General features: G+C 46.1%; 2 protein-coding genes across 3 annotated transcripts; both read left to right on the plus strand.

Annotated features, from left to right (window-relative positions):
- The first annotated feature begins 1,516 nt into the window (after nt 1-1,516).
- Nucleotides 1,517-13,690, plus strand: LOC310818991 (nuclear receptor ROR-beta-like). Its single transcript, XM_083690142.1, has 10 exons — nt 1,517-1,937; nt 7,572-7,657; nt 7,834-7,975; nt 8,208-8,825; nt 8,957-9,078; nt 9,521-9,653; nt 10,174-10,281; nt 10,395-10,505; nt 10,589-10,701; nt 10,963-13,690. Exons 1-10 carry the CDS (start codon nt 1,931-1,933, stop codon nt 11,122-11,124), a joined length of 1,602 nt encoding a protein of 533 aa, XP_083546268.1. The 5' UTR covers nt 1,517-1,930; the 3' UTR covers nt 11,125-13,690.
- A 572-nt stretch (nt 13,691-14,262) lies between these two features.
- Nucleotides 14,263-23,326, plus strand: LOC310818963 (endophilin-A2-like). 2 transcript variants are annotated; one of them, XM_083690088.1, is made up of 9 exons: nt 14,263-14,452; nt 18,208-18,276; nt 18,436-18,652; nt 18,856-18,989; nt 19,889-20,047; nt 20,577-20,680; nt 20,783-20,913; nt 21,231-21,278; nt 22,088-23,326. In XM_083690088.1, exons 1-9 carry the CDS (start codon nt 14,408-14,410, stop codon nt 22,267-22,269), a joined length of 1,089 nt encoding a protein of 362 aa, XP_083546214.1. In that variant the 5' UTR covers nt 14,263-14,407; the 3' UTR covers nt 22,270-23,326. The 2 variants fall into 2 exon arrangements, with proteins under 2 accessions (XP_083546214.1, XP_083546215.1); XM_083690089.1 differs by lacking the exon at nt 21,231-21,278 and having other exon boundaries at nt 22,088-23,325.
- The last annotated feature ends 1,909 nt before the right edge of the window (nt 23,327-25,235 follow it).

The raw sequence follows: 25,235 nt of genomic DNA on the forward strand, positions 1-25,235 counted from the left end.
ATGTCAACTGGGGAGGAAATGTCTTCCATGTTAATGGCTACCTCCTGCTCCTCCCCCTCTCCCTCTCTCCCTCTCTTCTCTGCTCTCTATCTGAGCTGTTCTGTTGTTACATAACGCTTAGGGTCAAAGTGTTGCCTCAGTTGTCAAGGGAGACGGAGAACAGGGGGGTTTTAAGGGGGCGACAAGAGAGAGAGAAATAGAGAGAGGGAGAGAGAAGGGAGAGAGAGAGAGACAGACAGACAGACAGAGAGAGAGAGAGAGAGAGAGAGAGAGACAGACAGACAGACAGACAGACAGACAGACAGACAGACAGACAGACAGACAGACAGGCAAGCGGGCAGGCAGGCAAGCAGGCAGACAGTCAAGGATATTCAGAAATATCACAGGGAGAAAGAAGAAAATGAAGAAGAAGAAAAAAAAAAAAGAAGGAGGAGGAGAAAAGAGATAGATCATTGTGGTTGGCACTGCAGCCGGGGGTGGAAAAATTAAGAGAAAGCAAAGCAAAACAAAACACAGAGGGAAGTGAATGAGAAGAAAATGAAGGGAGGCTAGGGAGAGGGACATCAGGGACAGGGAGAGAGAGAGAGAGAGAGAGAGAGAGAGGTGGATATGGGTGAGGGTGAGGGTATTGGGTGCAGGGCTGAAGGCTCCATTGTCGCTCCACTAACCTACTTTGAAGAAGATGCCATCTCCCTGTTTGAATTGCATCATCAAGACCAACCCCCCACACATTCAGACGGACAACGCATCCTCCCACACACACACACACACACACACACACACACACACACACACACACACACACACACACACACACACACACACACACACACTAGTTTATCTCATTCCAGTGTATTGCTTCATCAGAAATCACTGCAATGAAACAGTCATTAGTAGCAAGTTTCAAGTTTCAAGTTTCAAGTTTCAAGTTTCAAGTTTAGTCTCATACACGAGTGCAGGGAGTAAAATTATTTACTGCATGGGTTCTACACCGGTCTGAGAAGGATGTGCTTGTAGCTGTTGTGACATGCCAACCTTTGATCCCTTGAGGCGCATTAGGCCTCACTGCTCAAATTGGAGTGTTAATCATTTAATCATTTCAATCAGGAAACCGTTTGGGTCTACGTGCATCTCAAGAGTCTAAAATGGCTCAGTTTCACTGCCTCCTTTCCCTCGTCGGCAATGAGGGAAGAGAGGGAAGAGAAACCCATCATTGTCTTTATCCTAACAGACACTGTCCTTATCGAAGGACCTAGTCCACAGCCACTTGTATATCCATGCCTCGAAAGTAATTCAGACTCATGAAAATAGGCTGATACTCCATGACATCCATGCAAAGTGTTGTGTTTGTTTGTAAACAGGGGGTAAGACAGTAATGGGCTCACACTCTTCTCACCTTGCTCAAAGCCTTCTCCGATCCTCCTTAAATTCGCTCCCGCGAGCGCGCGCCCGAGGTCTCCGAGAGGAGCTTTCGGGAGTGAGATCATGTGAGAGTCCACGCGTCGAAAAGTAGGTTAGCAGGGTAGACTGAGCGGAAAGCACAGAGAAGCGGAGTCACAGCGCAAAAAGGGGGGTTCGAGGACTGACTGAAACTCTTGCAAGCCAAGCTAAACCACCGTGGGAGCATACTGTCAAAAGTTCGAGAAATCGTGTGACGAGGCGTTAAGATAACATGCAAGCTAAATCGACCAATTTCTTTGCTTTGATTTTCCCGACGCCAGACTTTGTCGAGCGATAAAGGATTTTTTTTGCCGTGTTTTCACACAGCTTTTTTTTTTTTTTTTTTTTTTTTTTTTATAATTTATAGAGCTGCAAGGAATAGTCTTGAGTGCTAGCTTTTATGCTGGCCTAAAACATCTTGAGACATATTTGTGTTTAGTTTACCCACATGTCGGCGAGTTTTTTGATCTTGTCAAGATAAACATTCAACATGAGAGGTAAGTGCATTCTCTAGAGAGAATATTCCTATTATTCATATTCGAATGACCACCTGGTACAATGTCACACCTTTAAATGTATATTGGTTGTAAACAATGCCATAGGTTGTAAAACCTAGGTAAATGGCCCCATGTAAATGCAGTAGAGGCTTGCACACTCCAGAGCATGAGGCTATTATTTTTCCAAGTGCGTATGGCGTTAATCCCTCATAACTGGTTGAGCCAGATATTCTGTATACAGAGCCATTATTACCGCGAAGTTTGTCTATCGGCATGAGCGAGAGTTTTTCTGACAGAGATGTATAATATGTTGGAATTCGTGTTTTCTATGTTAAATGAATGTTTTATTGAACATGTGTATAGTTGCATAAGCATAATGGATTATTTTCGTTCAAAAATTTGCCTAAACCTAGATTCAGGACATAGTTAGATGTATTTCGTATTTGGAGAAAAATTGCATAATCAGTGAGCCTATTCCACCTGGGACTCCGTCTGTACATTTTGCCTGGGGGTTCGTATTGATGGTTATGCAATAAGTGAAGAACCGAGGAGCGCTTAGTGGTGGAAAGGAGTACTACAAATGCAACATATTATTATGTAATCAAAACATTGCTTTGAATGTTTTTAATGCTCAACTTTCCCCCCTCCCCATGAGTTGCAAATCATTCTTCACAGGCTATTTATTATATCCTACATAAAAATAAAACATTCAAAGACTTTTTAATCTGACACTTTTAATCTCATGAGTACATGATGAAGCATATAACGCATATGCGAACATGGTGAATTATATATTTTAAAGCAATACTTTAATCATAGTTTAATTGTATTCGTAGTTTTAGTTATCTATTTTGCCAGAACAATAGCCATATGCGCCCTTAATCCCAGTGAATGAATCCATTAATGGTTAAGACTTTAATGTTGTTAATTTGTTGTGCCCAGTGGGGAATTAAATTAATCGTGTATTTTCGGCGTGTTGTTATGATGGCGGTGCCAGCATGGCCGACTGTGTGAGTCCGCGGAGGGAGAGACACTTGGCTTGCTGTTCCACTGACCTGGTTATGTCACCGAGCATTATACAGCATTCGCGTAGGAGAGGGAGGGAGAGAGAGATGGGGGAAGGGCTCACCGAGGATGTGCAGCCTGTTGGTTTCACCGAACAGCGCCCTTGTTGTAGGCATTCCGAAAGCTGTCGAACTTGAATTTGATCTTTAATTTCGGCACCATGGGCCATTATTTCAACACTTTTAATCTGGATAAGAATGATCCGGATATTATTTTGCTATTCAAGATCAGATCGAGCCGGCTGATTTCCTCTATACTACTCAAAATCTGCCAGATATATCTGATTCTGGATCGCAAACAAGAATCCGGATCATTGTGATCTAGATTACAAAGTTTTGAAATACTGGACCCATGTTATTTGCTAAAGCCATGCAGAAAGGTCCGACAGGACAGCTTTGCTGTAATAGCCTACTCTCCGTCTATAACACTGTAACATTTTACTTCAGCCAACCTGTTACAATATTCTGTTGCTTCAGTAGCCTATACTTGCAAAAAGTTAGGCTAGGACTGTGCCTCCTCAAAACATGTTTTCTTGTTTATTATTAACAATGACGTTGTATTTCAGGGGAAGCGGTAAAGGGTGATATTTCTGGCCTTTGATGGAGGGATAGGGGATAATTTTGTTGTGAGGTTTAGAGAGAGGGCGGTGTGGTGTGGAGGAAGAGATCAAGAGGGGAGATTTTGGCTGAGGGAGGTTCTCTTCTGGCAGGATATCCAAAGGTAAACAAACTCTGAGGCTCAGTTCACTGGACTGAAAATACACTAACAAAGTCTCTCGTTTGCTGACTTACAAAGATTCAGAATAGCAGCAGTTTCTCCTTATCTAGACTTCTGTTTTTCCCATCAGCCATCAGCCTGTTTCTTACTCAAGTATTGTGAAGTAATTTGTACTACGTATCTATCATACCCAAATTATTTTTGAGCCTCCAACTTCCTGATTTCCTTGTTTCCGTATTATATTGCATTTTGCAATTCCCCTTTCTGTTGCCGCAGTGACTCACAGCAGTCCTGTTCCTTTATCACTGTTTGAAGTGTGATGTATTAACCACAACTGTCACAACGTTCATAACACCCCAGTAGAGACATATAGCTTTTAGAAGTGTCACACCCTCCTTCCAGTGTAGGAACGCCCCTATACCGGGCCCTTCTGGTAGTGGTATGTGCCTGCTGGGGCAGACCAGAGCTGGTTGTGTGGGGTTAGTATCACAGTATCAGTATCATTTGCTGCTCTTTGGGATAGCGGTTACCAACACTGTGTACTCCAAAGGGAACTGCCCAGGTCGGAGAGCCGCACCCTGGAGGGAGAGACTTAGTCACAGTATGTCCGGTACATTATGTCACGCACACCATGCAGCCTCCAGGTGCTGGACCCATGGGCTTGCATGTGGCCTAACTGATCATGCGGGTCTCTCTTCCCTCATTGCCGACAAGGGAAAGGAGGCAGTGAAATTGAGCCATTTTCGACTCTTGAGATGCACGTAGACCCAAACGGTTTCCTGATTGAAATGATTAACACTCCGTCCAATTTGAGCAGTGAGGCCTAACGCGCCTCAAGGGATCAAAGGTTGGCATGTCACAACAGCTACAAGCACATCCTTCTCAGAGTGGTGTAGAACCCATGCAGTCTAGAGTCCTCCCACCTCAATACCGCCGAGCGAAGAACATGCCATGCCATGTCGGAACTGTCGTTAAACGGCTTATTGGCGTCGAGAAGGAGCACGCTCAGCTCCTGTCTTAACACAGCAGTAGGAGTCTGTGACATGCATGGGCACTGCTCTCACTCTGTAGATTAACTGTACACCTGAATGTGTTTATCAGTTGGAATTGTCAAGAGTGTGTATGTTGAGTCAACAGTTGAGTCAACCTTTGCTCAGAACAGTGTGTGTGTGCGTGCGCACATGTCTGTGTCCGTGTGTGTGTGTGTGTGTGCACTGGATATGTGGCGGGGTAACGCGCGGCGTACTGACACCCTACTGCCTGACACATTGATCAGCGGGAACAGTGAAATTGCCGACTGTGTGTTCTGCATTAGATACCAGGAAGTGAGCCATTTGAGCCATAAAGCCAGAGATGTATCTCTCCTGTTGAATCAGCCTGCGGCTGAGATAACAGGGTTAGCTTAGCTTAAGCAAGAAGAAACTGTCTTTCTATTGAACTGTGTTGCTATTTTAGTTTGAGTAATGTCTGGGTGTCAGAAGTAACTGTTCACTCCAGCACTCTGTGAGTGGTTTTACCTCAAGATAGCTGCGATGCAGGTAAAGTAATTTGAAACATGATTAGTTGGCAACACTCCCATTCTGTCTGTCACTAATACTTACTCTACAATAATGGACCCTACGGTTTAAGTCTTTATTTTTCTGTAGTTTATTTCTTCTTTGCTCCAGGAAATATTAGTGATGTTTATACTCCATGGGATTGGCTCTGAGGACCACTGGGCTCTCTAGGAAACGATAGGTCAAAGTGATTGGAGGGGCCTGGTCTGTTGGCTCAGGTCAGAGGTCAACTGCAGGGTTGGGGTTGAATTGACATCCCTGCTGTCTGTGAACGACATATGACTAGAGGATGAGTCTGCTCCCTGTGCAACTAGACTGTACAGGTAGTGCTGTCAAAGTGCAGATGCAAGTTTGCAGATAAGACTTCTGCTGTTGACTCAAGAGTTTCTAATCTCTGTATATAGAAAAGCAGAAGAGAGTGGACTAGCCCTGTGTTATATTATTATAGCACTGGGGTGGGGTGTGTGTTACTATCTCCTCTGGTGAGGACAAGAATAGAAATAGTTGAGGCAGAAGCTCAATGTCAGAGAGTGAGATAGAGTAACCAGATATGTCATACCAGACATACAGCTGAAAGTTCATAGTCCTATTGGACTATAATACAGTACAAAGCACAATCAATCAAAGTGACTTGATTTATTTGCCGTGCTTCAGTCAGTTTTAGCACTGTACGGGAAAGTCAAGTCTAAGTCCGGTTCCACCTTAAAACACAGAGTTGAGAGCTCCTATTCAAACAAAACATGCTTGACCCCCCCCCCAAACCGCCTCCAACCCCCCCACAGTGAGAAAGTGTGTCAGTGGGACAGAATGTCCACATGGACTGACAGGCTACTGCATTTGAGTGATGGTTTCTCCATCCAACCCCAAGCAGCCCCTGGTCGCCGCTCAGCCAGTGGGAAGTGGAGAGGCAGGGAGTGGACGGGGCGATGGCAGTGCTAGAGTGACCCTGCTGAATGAGAGCGTTTTGTGGAATGCTCGCAGACAGGAGTTATATAATCGAGAGGCGAGGGAGGGCGGAGAAGGGGATTGAAGAGAAAGAGAGGAAGGAGGGAGGGAGGGAGGGAGGGAGGGAGGGAGGGAGGGAGAGAGAGATTTTTCCATTGCATGCCTGCAGCTGCCAGAGTCAGTCTTGATGATTTTAGTCAACACTTTTAGACGATAGACTAGCTTTTTTGGCATGTGGAAAAATACGCTTAAAGTTATGTATTCCTTTTCCAATGTGTAAGGCCACAACAATGCATTAAATCACTGACGCCTAATGGTTTTCCATATCTTTGTGTCTCAGGAGATTATTCACATAAATAACAATGATTTGTAATCTGTTTCTGGCACTAAATAGATTCAGATTGAGCAACAGCTGTCTAATGGCAGCATATCAAAAGCCATAAATGAAACTTGTTTTTGTCCCTGTGCAGCGTTATGGTGTTACAACTGCTGGATGATCCAGTTTGGATCTGTTTAACTGTAGGAAACATGGCTCTTGTTCAGGTGCTGGCCTCAATTTTAACTCCTTGTGTGTGTGCTGTGTGTGTGTGCTGTGTGTGTGTGCTGTGTGTGTGTGCTGTGTGTGTGTGCTGTGTGTGTGTGCTGTGTGTGGATGGACTGGTTTGTCAGACACCTGACTCCCTGTCTATTTCTGTCCCTTGTACCTCACTGGGACCACAGACAGACACAGTTAAGTTAGGTTCAGCTGCAAAGACTCACTTGTATCTATCTAAATATGATTAGAAAATGACCCGTCATAACCTTTACTCAAAAACACTATATAAAATATATTTTCTTCTTTCCTGCTCTTTATTTGTTGCATAATAAACTTTTGGTGTTATTTTCCTCACGTTGTCATGCTCTTTGAGTTGCCACATAATGTAGATGTAGTAACAGGGTTATGACATGATATGGTGGCTGTCCACTGGGCCTTTCTGTTGTAATCACAGCCACTTGCCAGCTAGAAACCAGTTGCGAAGGAAATATTTATTTTATTTTCCCCCCCATATCAATGCCAAAGATGAGTGTGTGAGTGAGTGCGTGTGTGAGTGAGTGAGCAACATGTTATGCAATCACTTCTGTTTTTGATATTTGCCTTTCTTGCTTGGCAGTTCTCAATGAGATGTTTACCTGGGTGGTGGTGTGTTACTCAATAGTCAAAGGGGGGGGGGGGGGGGGGGGGGTGCTTGTGTGTGAGCGTGTCATATCAGTCCAGGCTCCTCTGCTCCATTGGATGTCAATAGATGTCTATTCTGCTGTGTCATACCTATTCCCTCACAATCTAACCTTGCTTCTCTCTCTGTCCCGGCAGCTCAAATCGAGGTGATCCCCTGTAAGATCTGTGGGGACAAGTCATCAGGGATCCACTATGGAGTCATCACCTGCGAAGGCTGCAAGGTAAAACCAGCGGAACCGTCAGATCCTCATTCCGGGGCTCCCTTGAGATGTATATCTTAATGGGACTATCCTTGATTTTCTAAAGGATATATAAACACATACAATTGTATATGATGTTTTTACTCATCCTATCCTTCTCTCTCTCTCTCTCTCTCTCTCTCTCTCTCTCTCTGTAGGGGTTTTTCCGTCGCAGCCAGCAGAATAATGCCATGTACTCATGCTCACGGCAAAGGAACTGCCTGATCGACAGGACCAACCGTAACCGCTGCCAACACTGCAGGCTACAGAAGTGTCTGGCTTTAGGCATGAGCCGGGACGGTGAGTAACAAACTAGACGCACGCACACACACACACACACACACACACACACACACACATATACACACACACACATATACACACGCTCACACAGAGATGATGATCAGTGATTGACTTGGAAGATATCAAAAACCATTTATATATCCGTTATTTCCGGTACGGTCTTTGAGGGAGAAACGAGAGATGTTTCCTAATGTGTTTTCTCTCTCTCTCTCTCTCTCTGCGTGTCCAGCCGTGAAGTTTGGCCGTATGTCCAAGAAGCAGCGCGACAGCTTGTACGCCGAGGTCCAGAAACACCAAAAGTCCCAGGAGTTACTGGCCAACGGGGGGGGAGGCAGTGGCGGCGGCGGCGGGGGGGGGTCCGGGAGTCTGTCCTTGTCCAGAGAAGATCACGTGTCCGCGGGGGGCAGCAGCGGCAGCAGCGACGACGGCGAGGGGGGTCTCAGTCGTTCCTACAGCAGCGGGGGCTCCAGCTCCGCCCTCAGCGACCTGGATGACATCGCCGCCTTGCCGGACCTGTTTGGCCTGCCCCTGACCCCGGAGGAGGCCAACGAGTACTGCAGCCTGGAGATGATGGCCGGAGGCTCCAGCGCCGGGAACACCTCCAACTGTTCATCGTCCTCCTCCTCCTCCTCCTCCTCCTCCTCTTCGTCATCGTCATCGTCGCCGCCGCCGTCCAATCAGAACTCGCCGCAGCAGACCCTGCTGGACATGAACGACGTCCACGGGATCAAGCACGAGTACCAGCTCGAGTACCAGCACTCGCACTCGCACACACACACGCTGCTGGCGCACACGCGCGCGGCGCTGCTGGACCCTCTGGCTGACGACTGCTCCCTGATGGATATAGGTGAGGCTCGTCTTCCTTTGAATCAGACCGAAGCGCAGTCTTTGGAACTTCTTCATTACATAATAATAAACTGTTAATAAACCCTATTGCTCTGAATTTAACGTGTGTGTGTGTGTGTGTGTGTATTTCAGAGCGCATCATACAGAGTGTGGTTAAGTCCCACCTCGAGACGTGCCAGTACAGTGCTGACGACCTGAAGAAAATGACCTGGGTACAATACACACCTGAGGAGACGCGCTCCTACCAGAACAAGGTACACACTCACTCTCTCTCTCTCTCTCTCTCTCTCACTCACTCTCACTCTCACTCTCTCTCTCACTCTCACTCACTCACTCACTCACTCACTCACTCACTCACTCACTCACTCACTCACTCACACTCTCTCTCTCTCATTCTCACTCACTCACTCACTCACTCACTCTCTCACACTCTCTCTCTCTCACTCTCTCACTCTCACTCACTCACTCACTCACTCACTCTCTCACTCTCTCACTCTCTCACTCACACTCTCTCACACTCTCTCACTCTCACTCACTCTCTCTCTCTCTCTCTCTCTCTCTCTCTCTCACTCTCACTCACACTCTCTCACACTCTCTCACTCTCACTCACTCACTCTCTCACATTCTCACTCTCACTCACTCTCTCACTCTCTCACTCACTAGTAGTAACGTCACTTCTCTGTGTCTTTGTTCCAGTCTGCAGAGTGGATGTGGCAGCAGTGTGCCCACCAGATCACCAATGCCATCCAGTATGTTGTGGAGTTCGCCAAACGCAACACTGGTTTCATGGACCTCTGTCAGAACGACCAGATCATTCTGCTGAAAGCAGGTCAGTACCTAATTACACACCCACACTGATCAAACTGCTGCAGACCACACACACACCTACACACCCATACCCACACACACACCCACCCACACCCACCCACACACACACACACATCACATTCATGCACCCATTCATGAAATTCCTGCTATGCTGTTGATGGATTAAGACATGGTGTAACTTGCTAACTGGCTCCTTCTTGTCTTTTTGTCTCCAACCTTCTTCCTTTGGTGCTCCCTCCGTTTTTGTCAACAAAACACTTATTTAATACCATATTATTTACTTTGTTTGAAATTGTTTTTTAAACATCATTGGTGACATACCTATTGCCCTGCTGGTTTTCAAAATGTTCAAATGTATTACACATGCTTGTCACCCCAATCTGGAATGAAATGATTTACTTTTTGTTGTGTGTCTGTTTTGTGCATGTTGGAGCATCTTTCTGTCCTTGCCCTCCCTCCCTCTCCACCCTCTACCTCCAATCTCTCCATCTCTTTGGCTCTCTCCATGGTTGCCCTTGCAGGATGTCTGGAGATTCTGTTGATACGTATGTGCCGGGCGTTTAACGCTAACAACAACACCATGTACTTTGACGGCAAGTTCGCCACACCCCAGCTCTTCAAAGCTCTTGGTGAGTCTTTCATATTGACCATTGGCCATTGCTTTTTCAACAGAAAAACATTGCGTGTGTGTGCTTGTGTCATGATCTGATGTATTTCTCTGTGTGTATGTGTGTTCATGTAGGCTGTGATGACCTGGTCAGCGCAGTGTTTGACCTGGCTAAAGGTCTCTGCCGTCTTCAGCTGAGTGATGAGGAGATGGCTCTGTTCAGCGCTGCTGTTCTCCTCTCCCCGGGTGAGTCAATCTCTCACGTGCGCACGTTTCCCTGTATCGCACCCACACGCACGATGGTCTCCTAATGGACCTCTCCCTTCCAGACCGGCCGTGGCTGACGGACTGTGGGAAGGTTCAGAAGCTGCAGGAGAAGGTGTACCTGGCTCTGCAGCACAGTCTACACATGAGCGGAGCCTCAGATGAGAAACTGGACAAGGTAACCACCAGCCCCAGTGCCCTTTATTAGCCCAATGCTAACCTGGAGTGTATGAGCGTAGCTGGATTTCCCATTGACTTTATGCATGAGTTCAAGCTAGCTAGACTTGGGTATCCTGAGTTAGCATTTGGTCCCATCATGTAAGACAGTGAGGGATTCAAGTCATTTGATGCATTCTGTAGATTGTCTCCCATGCTTAACCATTCAGGTCTATAGACGTGTTTCTGACTTGCCCCTCTATGTCTGTCCTCTCCCCTGTAGATGGTGTCCAAGCTGCCCATGATGAAGTCTATTGTCAACCTCCACATCGACAAACTAGACTTCTTCCGCCTGGTCCACCCGGAGACTGCATTCAACTTCCCCCCGCTGTACCGAGAAGTGTTCGGCAGCGAGATCTCTATCCCTAACTCCACAGACAGTTAAACCCACAGAGAGGGAGATATGGAAGGTGTGTGTGTGTGTGTGTGTGTGTGTGTGTGTGTGTGTGTGTGTGTGAGTGAGTGAGAGAGAGAAGCAAAAGGAGAGATAGAATGGTATACAGTATATATTGACCTCAGAAACAACCAGCAGTTAAGAAGACAATCCAGGACTTAGATACTCAGTCTCCCATCATCCCGTGTTAGTCCTCCACTATCCCAGCAGGCAAAGCACCTTACACTACACACTTTAAATGCTCATGGTCTATTTGTATTGTAGCATATACGACAAACTGGTGGGCAATGTCATACATAAAGCTCACTTTAGCATTAAACAAAGCGAAAATCCAAGCTCTGACACACGTATGACATCACACAGCTTTCGATTATACCCTCAACCAAATCATGAATGTACCTCACTGACCAATGCACCAGCCAGGAACCAACACCGAATGTACATAGTGCCACTCTGGGACAAAGTCCTATGAAGTTCTCCAAGTATTAGAACATACTTGTTTTTAGTCTATGGTTCTACGCCACATACATACACATAGTTGTCATCGGTATCGGTGTCTGTGTGTGTATATGTATGTATGTATGTATGTATGTGTGTGTATATATATATATATATATATATATATATATATATATATATATATATATATATATATATAAAATGTGCATACACACACACACACACAGTATACTCACCAGCTGTAAGGGACCAAGATCCTTTGTTACATTACAGGCCGCACTGTTTAGTGATGGCCTATTATTTGATCACTGTCCACCTAGGTTCACAGAGACACAAAATGGTTACAGACACAAACACACACTTGTTCATGAGAGTGTTCGGTGCTGCCCTCTGTAGGCTTTTATAATGCAATGAGAAACCTCAGTCCCACATCCCCTTCCCCTTGTAAATGCCACTTAGAGACAGGAAGAAAAGAAATTATCTTTAATTTATATACACATTTATAAATGTATATTTTAATTAAGAATGTATAAAGATGAATATATATGAGTGTATATATAGAGACAGTTGTGAGTGAGGTTGGAAGAGAAAGAGGGGGAGATAAGCAGAGGGGGGAGAAGGAGAGAGAAGAAGGGAAAATGGACACCAGCAATTTCAGGAAAAGAGACTCTTGGACTTCCATTCATTTCTGGACAATTTTCCTCTCTTGACTAGACTCTCAGGTTTCCATGGCAAAGGCCCTCTTCCGCTCCCATGGCAACCCAATGGGGTTTCGTACTGTATGTCATTTAACCAATGGGGGTTGGACACTCATTGCCGAGTTGCCACGGCAGTGGGAGAGAGGCCGATGACGTGAAGGCAAAGAAGATGCATTCTCAGACCAGCATTTAAACGCACTCGCCCATCAGGACCCCTGCCTAAGAAGTGCACCGTTTAACGAAGAGACTTTGTGGTACAAAGCAAGGAAGAGGAGTCTAATCAGCAGCCTAGAGGTGTAGGCTGTCTCTCACTCATAGCTTTTCTTTAGGTTACAGTAGATTGTCTGTATGTATCATAAAGCTCTCCATGCTGGTTGGAACAACTGTATTATTTTTGTACATTTGCTGTTCCTCTCTCCCACGGTCCTCATTCGTATGTCAAAGACGTCCTTTTCCTCTGTCTCACTGTGCATTTGTGTCAGGCTAGACAGACACACCAGCTATACCCTGTGGTAGGCATCGATGCTTGTAAGGTTTTTCCTGATTTCTAAAACTTAAATTAAATCTCAAATGTTTTGATTTTGATATTCTGTATGTTTTAGACAAGGCATCTCTTAACCCTTTGAGGAGTAGAAGAGCAGCGGTATCCTTTGTCGGGCATTGTAGTTGATTCTAATCGATGATATCACAAAGGGCTGCTAATTCCATCTTGAACTGTGAAGTTCCAGAGCGGACACTCCACTCTTGTAGTGGTATTGTATAAACTCAACACCTCAAAGTGTTAAGACCTGTCACTCAGCCACTCAGGGAAGATAGCTGTGTGTCTTCTGTCTGGGTCTCTCTAGCCAGTGTCTTCTCCTAGCCCCGTATTCTTCACTGCTTTGCACCTGTGACGAGACCCATAACCATAATCACTGTGGACGTAAGCTCTATTTTTGTGAATGTTTCTCACAAAGTGTCAAAGACCCCTTCCTCTTTACTCTCCGTATTACGACAGGATCCGAATTTGAAGACATAGGATCTAAAACAAACACAGAAGAAAAAAGACTAAATATGAATAGTCTGAAAGATGGATTTTTGATCTTGGGATTTAATGTTTCTTTTGTTGTGATTTCTATTTCTCTGTTGGTCTTTGATCTTTTACCCCTTTCATGTATTCACCTTTTTGTCTTGTAAAGTAAGTGATCTATTTTTTTAAGAAGAAAAACGAGAAAAATATAGAACAAAAAATAGTATTTTTCCTCTCTTCCCTCAAGTAAGACAATATGTACAAGAGGTATATTATTAGTCCAACAGTAACCGGGTATCACGGCTTGATATATATTGTTGTACAATGGGATACTTTACATGTGCTTTAAAGAATGTAATAAAGGTATTTCTTTTTCTTTTGAAAATGTGAACTGAAGTGGCCTTTCTGTGTCTGTCTCATGTCTCATGTCACACAGAAATACCACACACACACCTACAGATATTTAAAATGATTATCTTTTCTGTGTATCAGACAGGAAAGGTATGAACATTTATGAGGTGTTTGGCATGGAGGGTGAGGCGGGATTCCAAATGGGATATAAGGTATAAACCACAGATCATGAAAAAAAAAATGAAAATCATAATACAAATGGGTTCTTGTAATTCTGTGGTATAAACCAGAGCAGTCTAGCAGGGTTAACCTGGTTGTCCCACTGGCCAGTCCCACTCTGACAGTAAATGATCTACACTATCTGGTATAGATAGATAGATAGATAGATAGATAGACAGACAGACAGACAGACAGACAGACAGACAGACAGACAGACAGACAGATAGACAGATAGATAGATAGATATGTCAAGTGGCATGTTTTTGAATTAGGCCAATGTCCCAGTTGATCCGCTTGGATCCACCATACTTGAGTTGAAAATCCAGTTCAAAAAACATCCACTGCGCTTTTTGCAGGAAGCACTGGTTGCCAAGCAAGTTCCCTTCGCCAAGGCAAAGCTTGAAGACGTGTATGGTCCGCTGCAGAGGAAAAAACCCTAGTAGACAGAAGACTACTTTTATCATCTAACTTTTTGAGCGATTATTTGAAAGCAATTAAGTGTATACAATTTATTTTTAGCAAAACTCCGGGTGCAAAGATGTCTGTTGCGGGCTTCAAGAAACAATTTTACAAAGCCAGCCAGGTCAGTGAACAACAACTTTTTTTTTTACTTCGGCTAAATGATTAGCAAGGATGGCTAGCTTGCATTGCTAACTAGGTTAGAGTTGTCTTTGACAAGGCGAAGGTGACGCAAATGTTTTGTGATGTTAACTAAACATTTAAACTTTTGGTCTAATATATTCCGAACTCGAGGGATTGAAAAGTTTGTGCAACAGTTCCATCGGTGTAGCGCCAGTTGGCTATGCTAGCTAGCTGTCACAGTAGACTGTTTTGTGACGTTCTTTTGGAGATCGCTGGCTACGTTGTTTCGACACAGCTGATACTTGGACAATAAAGAAAGTGCTGTATTGTTTGTCAACAGTACCATTGTAATGATATGGTAGGCCTATTGTTTATATGCGAAACTATAGTGCTGCGTGCGTGTCAAGTTAAATTCCCCCCCTCCATTTCCCTGCTGAGTACAGCAGAAAAATAACCACTCTTCTTTTTCCTCCTGACTTCCTGAATTGGGGTTACAGCCAGAATAGAGTTGTACTGAAGAGAGGTATTAAAATAGACCGAAGCTGTGAGTGTGTGTGAGTGTGAGATCCCCCCCCCCCCTGCAACCCCTACCCTTTCACTTTTCCCACTCTTTCCAGATCAGAGTAAAAAAAATCTACCTTGCCTTGGTCAAAACATCTAGGCCTACCTGGCCTTTTAGATAGGGGTTCATAATTGATCACATTGCTCTTTCAGATCTAGGCCTTCATGGTGTGCTATGGGCATGGGGTAGTGGCTAGGGGTCGACATGGGATGGAGTTACACTGGTGAGACATGATTGCGTCCATCCTGTAGCCTACACGATGAGATGTCTGATGGATGCTTCCCTGGTTTAAGACCATCTATCTGCGGTTTCCACACACTCACGCCATGAGTAGCATCTACTCGCCGGATGGAACTGTCATGCGCTCATTAGGCATAGGCTATGTGTGGAATGTGTTGCGTGTTTAAGAAACAGTTTGTGTAACACTCAATTGGTTTGTTATTGCAATAGATGGATGGACCCATTGTGTTGGACTAATACTAGCTATGGGTTTGGCCATGTAAGGTACAGGCCATAGTGAATCGTCTGCCAGCTTTGAGGATGTTGCACAACAATGCCTCTTCACCACCAGACTTCCATAGTTTAAATAGAAGAACTTCAAGAATGGACATTTTTTGTTCTTTTGGCTTCACCTCACAAGTAACAGAAGCTGCAGACGTCATCAAGCTGCTGCAGCACTTTGACATTCTCAGTCCAGAGAATCAGGTTGTATGTGGACTTGACTTGATGATCAGTCAGTCGGTTTTTCTCTTTCGTGTTAGCACAGGCACCTCGTGACTTAAGCTAGTACCGTACCAGACGGTCGCTGTCAAACCCCTGTTATGAGATGTGCCTGTGACGAAAGACCTGAGGACATCTTCATACCTGCAGAGTTGGCCCTTGTTTAGATGCCATCTGTCTCACTATAGGGGCCTGTTATGGCAATAATCCCTGCAGTCTGTCGGTGTGTTAGACACTGCCGTGTGTGTGTGCGCATGTGTGTGTGCGCGTGTGTGTGTGTGTGTGTGTGTGTGTGCGCGCGCGTGTGTGTGCATGTGCGGCTCCTCCAAGAGTAAGGGCTGTAGAGTCCCGGCATCTTCGACATCGTAGCACAGGGAATCTAGAGAGGGAAACGACAGAGTCAGATCACAGTGGTTGTCACAGTGTGTGTTAGTGTTGATGTTAATTAGCCTTAAGTTTTAGTCATGTTTTTGTCATTTGAATAGTGATGTAGTCTCGTTGTTGTGTCCAAATGACGAAACGTACTTGAACGGGGAAACAAGACGATAAGCAAAGAATGCCGTGGTGTGAGTTTACCAGTCAGTTGTTGTCCAAGTCTGTTCTCATGTCTTTCTTACAACCAAGGAATCTGGATTGGGAACTACAGCAGCATAGCCAGGATACCATAATGCATGCACACCATGGCCCACACCTATAGAGCCAGGTGAACTCTAATGCACCCAACCCACACACACACACACACACACTTTTGCTTTTCCGCTTTTCTCCCTCTCTGACCCTGATCAAATTCATGTAAGCATGCACTCATCAACAGTTTTTCTGGACAACTCTTGACAACCATTAACAAGCCTTTCTTGCTAATGCCTTTAGGCTTTGTTTGTCATGGCAAAATCTGCAGCTCCAGGTCCTGCCATTGCATCGAGCCCCAAAGTCTTACTATGGTGTGAGAGATTTTTCACACAATATTAACACCTAGATGATAACATGTGTTGCATCTCTTGCTGCCCGGGTCTCAGAAGGAGGTGTCTGTGCCAGGCTGGGCCTACATCCTGAGACGCAGATGACCACATTATGCACAGAGAGAAAAAACTGCCACATGCTGTGTTAGTCATAGACTCCATATCACACCATCAACAACACTTCTCAGATATGTTACCCGGGCTCATCTCCAGTCATCTTATGTCAGGATGTATGCTAATGACATAATGCTCGCTCTACACCATCTAATGGTGAGGCAGAATCAAGATGGCATGAGCAGCTGGGCCGGCCGGTCCCCCACCCCTCCTACCCCCCAGCATATCAGCCAGTTTACAGTACAGAAGGCAAGGCGAGCCACCCCCTATCTGGCTTTGTTTTCCCCTGCCTCAACACAGCTGAGCCGTGAGTAGAAACCTTCCCACAATAATGGGAGGAAAACTGGGTCTGTGCTGCAGCGCACTCCGAATAAGAGTCTGACTGAATCTGACTCAGACATCTGTCTCAAATACATCCGTTATTTTGCAATAGGCCTACGTGGTGCAGAGTGCTGAAAGTGAGGATGATACAAGGAGGTCAAGGCAGGGCAAAGCTTTTCAGCGCGGCATGCTGTCGTCAGATGGCGCAGCGGCACCATCCATACAGGGCGGCATCGTTCCCTCAAAGCGGTGGCCCGTCAGTGCTGGTCCTGGAGAGCCACAGGCAGCGCAGGCTTTTGTTCCAGCCCGGCACATCTGAATTGAAACTGATTCATGGCTTCGGTGGCTAGTTTAGGTGAACCCGTGTGTGTTCGTGCTGGGCTGAAGCCAAAGCCTACCGACTCTGTGGGTCTTCAGGAGCAGGGGTTGAGGAACACTGCTGTAAAGACAGATTGATTGACCCACCTGTGTGTGTGTGTGTGTGTGTGTGTGTGTGTGTGTGTGTGTGTGTGTGTGTGTGTGTGTGTGTGTGTGTGTGTGTGTGTGTGTGTGTGTGTGTGTGTGTGTGTGTGTGTGTGTGTGTGTGTGTGTCGCTATAGGCCCTGCTGACAGCTGCACCGTGGGTCGTGTGTTGAGCGAACAATAGGACTTGTGTACTTGATTTGACATGCCAATCAGTCAAATAAGAGTCAAACGTGTGTCTGTGTGTTCAAGAATGTGTGCTGTGCTGGTATTGTACATGTAGGAAGAGAAACGGAGTGTGTTGAGTGTGGCAGAGATGGGAGGAAACCCTCTGTGGTCTAGGAAAGCCTGACTAGAGGGAACGTATCCCTTTACAGAGAGGAAGTCAGGCAACCCAGAGTAGAAGTCCTTACAGTGCTAATACAGAGGAATTAGAAGACTTTCCTCGCCAGGAAAAGTCATGTCACTCAAGGCACTCAAGTCTCCAAATTAGGTCACTCGTCAGTTGCATTTCTGTGCTGTGCTTGTAGAGCTTGCTCATTTTAAAAGACAATGAGCTTCCTTTTATAATAGTCGATTATGTGAGTGTTCATTATAACCCGTGTGTGTGTACTGTAGATGGTGAGTGAGAAGGTTGGCGGTGCAGAGGGAACCAAACTCGATGAGGACTTCAAGGATCTGGAGAGGGTAAGTGCAGAGGAATACAAGTTCTTGTCTCAGTTCAACCAAATCAAGCTTTATTGCCCTGAAAGACGCACACAGCATTGCCAAAGACGAGGTGTGAATGTGTGATGATAGGTTGATGCGAGGTCTGTTTCTCTCCCCTCCCCTCCGTGTCCCTGTCAGAGGGCAGACGTCACCAGTAAAGCGGTGGTGGACGTCATCGGTAAGACCTCAGAGTACCTGCAGCCCAACCCGGCGTCGCGGGCCAAGCTGTCCATGCTCAACACGGTGTCCAAGATGCGGGGCCAGGTGAAGAGTCCAGGCTACCCCCAGGCCGAGGGCCTCCTGGGGGAGTGCATGGCCAAGTACGGACGAGACATGGGGGAGGACACCAACTTTGGTAAGAGAGAGAGAGAGAGAGGGAGGATGGAGGAAGAGAAGGGGGGTTGGGGTAGGAGAGGAAATGACAGTTATAATGGAGGGGGGGGGGGGGGGGGGCAGATGAGGGAGGGAGAGATGGAAGAGGGCACCCAACTCCTTGCACGTTTTGAGAGGAAACGGCTGTATTTTGATGGCTCGTCTCTGCGCACGCTTGTCCTGTAGGTGGCGCTCTAGTGGACGTAGGGGATTCGATGAAGAGGCTGTCGGAGGTCAAGGACTCGCTGGATATCGACGTCAAACAAAACTTTATCGACCCGCTGCAGGCCGTGGTAGAGAAGGACATCAGAGACATTCAGGTACACATCTAGAATGAGACGAAGAAGAATGAGACGGTGATGTCATACACCACGAGGTTCTTTAGGATGTGTACCGGTAATGGGGGGGCCACATATAACTCCTCCCAGTGAAAAGATCTGATAGAAAGGCCTCAAACTTTGTCTCCCATGTGTAGCCTACTTTTTGTTTAGGAGTTTCGAGGTGACACCAGTTCATCATTAAATATGTCATAATAGGATGCGAAGTGGAGAGCTAGGAGTGTAGGCTAATGCAGTAGGCATATAATGCCTACTCGTCATGCATACCGATGCAGTAAACGTTGCATCTGTATGGCGAGAACCATCATTCAGCCACTTCGATGCCAACCTCAGATGTCCGCTATGTGCTCAACTTTCAAAACTCACAACTGATTGAACACTTGTAACATCTCTCCTACCCAAACCCGCCACTTAACAATGGCCTTCAGGGTGTCACTCCAACACAACAGGAGTGGTGTCCTACCTCAACCTCTGCTCATTAGCATCTCTGAATCCGGAATGCCTTGTACACGTGATGGTACCACAGGCCATACGTGACAAGTGCTGTCAACTTCATGTCTTGAGAATTCTTGCTCTGTGTAGGCCGAAGGATCATCAGAACTTTGAAGAGGTCATTACAACAAGAAAAACAGGTTATGTTTCAAGTTTCGTGTCCACTAATTCCCGTGCATTCCATATTTCTATTATTCCGGTTCGACCGCTCCGACCAGATTACTCACGGATGGAGCATGCCAGTACAGAAATGACTAAGTGAAAGAGTTTGTTCATATGCAAATTACTGAACTTACACGTACATCATAACAGAGGGGGGGAGTCACACAAGAAAAGCAAATCTGATCTCTGCCTCTCTCTATCCCCCCCCCCCCCCCCCCCCTCCACAGCACCATCTGAAGAAGCTGGAGGGCCGGCGTCTGGACTACGACTACAAGAAGAAGCGCCAGGGGAAGATCCCGGACGAGGAGCTGAGGCAGGCGCTGGAGAAGTTCCACGAGTCCAAGGAGCTGGCCGAGGCCTCCATGCACAACCTGCTGGAGACGGATGTTAGTAGTGCCCCCCCCCCCCCCCCCCCCACTAGCATTACAGTTAGAGTTAGCATTGCTGAGTATTTCTAGGCTAGGAGTGCTGCTAGCTGCCCACCCCGCTCCATGGCTAGCCAGCTGTTATGTAAAGGCGCTCTGAGGACAACACTGTGTGTGTGTGTGTGTGTGTGTGTGTGTGTGTGTGTGTGTGTGTGTGTGTGCGTCTCAGGTGACATTAAGAGTCACTGTGAGTCGTGAGAACTTGTCTAACTTGTGGTTCAGAACAATGTCAGCCATGGGCAAAGTCATTATGATGATAGTAAAGACAAATAATGATGTGGGAGGGAAACAGAAGTGTAAATATACCGGTTATTGAGAGCTGGGATCACAGCCTATCCACACAGGGCATGTAGTCAGATAGGAATGTAGTCTACAGTAGGCTGTGTAGATAGAAATGAGAGAGTAAGAGATGGCATTTTATCATCTGTGTGTCTGATGTCACTATCCTAATATCTTGAATGGTGTCATGTTTTTCTCTCTCTGTGTGTAGGTGGAGCAGGTGAGTCAGCTGTCCTCTCTGGTGGAGTCTCAGCTGCAGTACCACAAACAGGCTGTGCAGATACTGGAGGAGCTGTCTGACAAACTCAGAGACAGGTCAGCACTGTGTGTGTGTGTGTGTGTGTTTGTGTATGTAGTTTTAATGTGGTTGTGTGTATGTATGTATGACTCTCCTTCTGTTTTTTGTGTGTGTTTCAGGGTGAACGAGGCCCAGTCTCGTCCGAGGCGTGAGTACACCCCAAAACCCAAACCCACCTACGACTACGGAGAGCCAGAGCACTCAAACGGAGGATACACCCCCGCAGCCAACCCCACAGCATACTCCTCTGGTAAGACTAACCCTGAACTGCTGGTGTCTCTATGGATTGGATTCTTCAAGCTGCTCACACTGGTGGACCCGTCTCATTTTTTGTGTGTGTGTGTCTGTGTGTGTGTCTGTCTGTGTGTGTGTCTGTCTGTGTGTGTGTCTGTGTCTGTGTGTGTGTCTGTGTGTGTGTCTGTGTGTGTGTCTGTGTGTGTGTCTGTGTGTGTGTCTGTGTGTGTGTGTGTGTGTGTGTGTCTCTTCTTATACAAGCTCTGATCTCATCCACCCAACTGATATCTCTACTGTGTTCTCCTCCATGTTCTCCTCCTGCGGGTTTATCAGCCCCACCTTCATCCTTTCACAGAGCATCCTTGAGGAGCAACAGACAATGTGAGTGAGTGTGTGAGAGAGAGACAGAGAGGCACTCTCACGGTACCCAAGCGACTCGCTGTACTCATTGCACTCCAAGGGTGTGTGTGTGTGTATGACAGTATGTGTGTGTGTGTGTGTGTGAGTGACTGTGTGTGGCCTGAGTGTGTTTTCCATAACATGGAATGGTAAGTATCTGATTTCTGCCTCCACCAGCCTCCCCGTGACTGGATTATATGGAATATATATATATATATGGATTATATACAGTGCCCTGTGTAATTATTGGGACAGTGATTGCACAGGGCACTGCAACTCAGACCACAGCCATAACTACACAGAGTACACAGCAAAGTGTCCTTCATAACGGCTCCAAGTGTTTCATGAAAACAACACTCTAATACGCATTCTGTCTAGAATCTAACAACATTTGGAATCTAGAACATTTGGAGCCAGAATGTGCTGAGCTCTGTATCTCTGGCTCAGACGGCCGACTCAGTTTGAGATAGGAAACTTCTGAACCTTGAGACAGCCAGGGTTAGGTTACTGTCTGGGCTGCGACGGTGGCTGGGGTCGGCTGGGGTTAACTCGGTTTCACTTCAGTAAATGCAGGGGATCCAGCAGCTTCCTTTCCCTCTGGTTACCAACACCCTGGTCTCTCCTGTCTCGACCCCTGCGAAAGGCCTGTGGGCTGGTGTCTTCTAGTCCTGCTGGAAGTCTTGCTGCCTCTCACTCTTTCTCCACCCCCCCTCTCTCCTTCCCCCATTCTCTCTCTCTCTCTCTCACACACACTCTCTTTCTCTCTCCCCCCACTCTCTCTATCTCTCCAGCTGAAGCCTGCTGTAAGGCCCTGTACGACTTTGACCCCGAGAACGAAGGAGAGCTTGCCTTCCGCGAGGGCGACATCATCACCCTGACCAGCCGCATCGACGAGAACTGGTTCCAGGGAACGATCCACGGCCAATCAGGATTCTTCCCCAACAACTACGTGGAGGTGGTGGTGCCCCTGTGAGAGAGAAGAAAAAGAAGGGAGGGAAAGGAAAGGAGGATGAGGATGAAGAACGGATAAGAGAGAGGATGACAGACGGTGCGTCTCAATAGTCTAAAGTGGCTTCCTCTTCTGGCCCTCATCTGGTATGCAAACTGTAGCTAGGTGAAAGCAATATGGTGGGTGTCTACTAAGGGGACATGCTTTCTAGTTGTCTATAAGGAGATAAGGACAGGAGGCCACTTTAGACTATTGAGGCTCACTCAAAGATGGAGGGAGGGGGGAGCGAGGGATGTCAAATGGTTAAAGAAAGGGCAGAGAATGGTTAGCGCAAAGTGAGGGTGTTTTTTTTTTTTTTTTTTTTTTTTATTGTTATTGGGTCATCTTGTTCATTCTTTGATGCACCTGTGCACTTTCTACACGTCACCTCTCTCAGCGAGACTTATGAAGGAGGGTTACGAAAGGAATTGTTTTCCGTTTTTCACGTGTGACCAGCGTCTATGAAGCACTACCAGAGGCTTGGCAAAAAAAACAAAAAAACATGCAACAAAAATGATCCCGGGAATGTTATATTCATCACTACGTTACTTTGCGTTACCGTTCTGGTTTTGTCAACGGAACGGTGTTTTGTACATCTTTACCGATGTGCTCAACTTTGACACCTTTCTTTCTTTTCTTTTTTTTTCTTACGTTTTTAAGACCAATTCTGACACGTTTACTCCTTGCCTCCCTGCTTGTGAGAACCACCATGGTGGGATATATTGAGCCCTGTTAATCTGTGGCTCATTTTGACCGAGCGTTTGCTGCCACCTTGTGGTAAATATTTGACATAACAACCAGACAGCAGAGCTGCTCTTCACATGTACTGTGCTGTCTATCAGTGCCAAGAAATGTTTTGTTTTGCATGATACTCTAGCCTGACACTACCACTATCCCACACTAGTAACACGGCATGGTTCAACATGTGTGACTAGTGGAACTAGCCAGGGTGCTAGCTAGTCTGTCTCTGTCAGGCACCCAGGCCTCGCTAGAAGAGCGGAACTGTTGTGTCTTTGGTCCAGTGGAGGCTGGTGGAGGTAGAAATCGGAGGACGGGCTCATTGTAATGCATGGAATTAAATAAGGAATGGTATCACGTGTTTGACACCATTCCTCATTCTATTCTATTCCATTCCATACATTCCAATGAGCCCGTCCTCCGATTTCTACCTCCACCAGCCTCCCCTGCTTTGGTCCTAATCTGTTGGCATGCAACGTGACCCTGCTGGTCAGGAACATACGATATGTTTCTTAACACCATCTCTGTTTGTTAATGCTACTGCTGCTTAGCTGCCTTTCATAGACTCAGCACTGTCCTATTGCCTTCCTCCTCCTCCTCCTCCTCCTCCTCCTCCTCCTCCCCCTCTGCCCTCTGTCTCTGCCTTGCACTGGGAAATGTAATCTCCCCCAAAGTACAGTTCATAACAGCGTTTTTGTATCCTAACTTTGTAACGACTGTCTGCTCTCATGTCTGTGTGTCTGAGACCTGATACAAGTCGTTCACATCTGAAGTGTCGATACCATGAAGGCCTACTTTGTTGCTGGGTGTGCTTGTCAGTCGGTATGTCCCTCTACTCTTCCTAAGCGTGTGTGTGTGTGTGTGTGTGTGTGCGTGTGTGTGTGTGTTTCTCTCAGTCAGGGTGTCCTAGGAGCCTCTCTCTCATCCTTGGCAGTTGATACTGCTGGCAGTTTCACTGATAACGTATTATGTTGTGTGTCTGTCTGCCTTTCATAGCTATGCTATTGAGAACACTTTGATTTGCAAGCCACTGTATGGGTTTGATGGGCTGTTGCTGTTTCAGCAGCCTATCAGTCTCTGGTGTCAGTCTCACCTAAGCCTTACAAGTGAGCTCCAGAGCTGTAACTTAACTGAACCCACAGGCGTCAACTCTGTGCTCATCTTGTTCTCCTCGTTAGGGGTCAGGGCTGGACTCCTCCACATCACCCACGGTGTGGTGACTGGAACTGACAGGTCTTTTCAGTAGGAATGGGCAGAGGACGGATTATACCCCTACCCCCCGCAACTCTCTATTCTCACCACCTGCCCACACCCCCTACCCCTTCTCTGGCACTCTGCCCCCATTTCTACCCCCCCCCCCCCCCTCTCTCTTTCTCTCTCTCATCCCCTGCTCTCAGCCTTAAATCCTCCCCCTGACCCTGCCTGTTCTTTCCATCTCTCTCTCTCTCTCCTTTCATAGCAGAACTTTCCTTCCTGTCATCACAGGTACATGTACCTCAAAACTGAAAACAGCTTCCTCTTCTCATTATTAACCAGGCATGTTCCTCTTAACTTAATGTTTACACGTGTTATTATAATATTATTATATTATTATTATTGTTGTTGGGGTTAACAATGGTTGGGGGTTGGCTGTCTGAGTCTGTGATTAATGTTTAGGTTCAGGTGGGGGTTTACATGCCCCATTAGCCTAGATAAAAGGAACTGGGGTCAGGGAGGGGGAGAGGAAGAGAGAATAAAGGGCTCAGGTTGTGCTCTAACATTGTTGATGAATAATATAACAGAACAAAAAGGGCTAAAATCAAACCTCGTTGTTGTTGTCACCACAGAGTTAGAGTTACTCTACTGCTGTGGTTGACCAGGTCTATTTTCTAGGATTTTTTTTCTGTTTCACACTACATTCTACCATGGGTTATTTTTCTTTCAACGCCCACAGCAGACTCTTTTTTGACATTGATGAAAAGAAGTATTATCATACTTATTAATAATAGCTTTATTTTAATATAAGGAATCATAATGGAAAATGTTCAGTGTAAATGTTAAACTCTGCATGTGTCTATAGGTTGTCTTGCTTTAGTGATGCCTTATTTGAGAATCATATTTTGTAACTGTGACGCTCTTTGGGGATTCTCGAGCTGAAGCGGGATTATCCTGGATTATCTTTATATGTATTATCTCTATATTATCTCTGTATTGTTATGTATAATCTCTGTGTA

This window comes from Argentina silus (assembly GCF_951799395.1).
Source record: "Argentina silus genome assembly, chromosome: 18".
In the NCBI taxonomy this organism is placed as follows: domain Eukaryota; kingdom Metazoa; phylum Chordata; class Actinopteri; order Argentiniformes; family Argentinidae; genus Argentina; species Argentina silus.

What these genes read in the sequence shown, in the direction of transcription:
- LOC310818963 (XM_083690088.1), top strand. Translation starts at nt 14,408, where the DNA reads ATGTCTGTTGCGGGCTTCAAGAAACAATTTTACAAAGCCAGCCAG. An exon ending in AATTTTACAAAGCCAGCCAG is followed by an intron (nt 14,453 to 18,207) that starts GTCAGTGAACAA and finishes TGTGTACTGTAG; the next exon opens with ATGGTGAGTGAGAAGGTTGG. An exon ending in GGGGGAGGACACCAACTTTG is followed by an intron (nt 18,653 to 18,855) that starts GTAAGAGAGAGA and finishes CTTGTCCTGTAG; the next exon opens with GTGGCGCTCTAGTGGACGTA.
- LOC310818991 (XM_083690142.1), top strand. An exon ending in TCACCTGCGAAGGCTGCAAG is followed by an intron (nt 7,658 to 7,833) that starts GTAAAACCAGCG and finishes CTCTCTCTGTAG; the next exon opens with GGGTTTTTCCGTCGCAGCCA. An exon ending in GATCATTCTGCTGAAAGCAG is followed by an intron (nt 9,654 to 10,173) that starts GTCAGTACCTAA and finishes TTGCCCTTGCAG; the next exon opens with GATGTCTGGAGATTCTGTTG.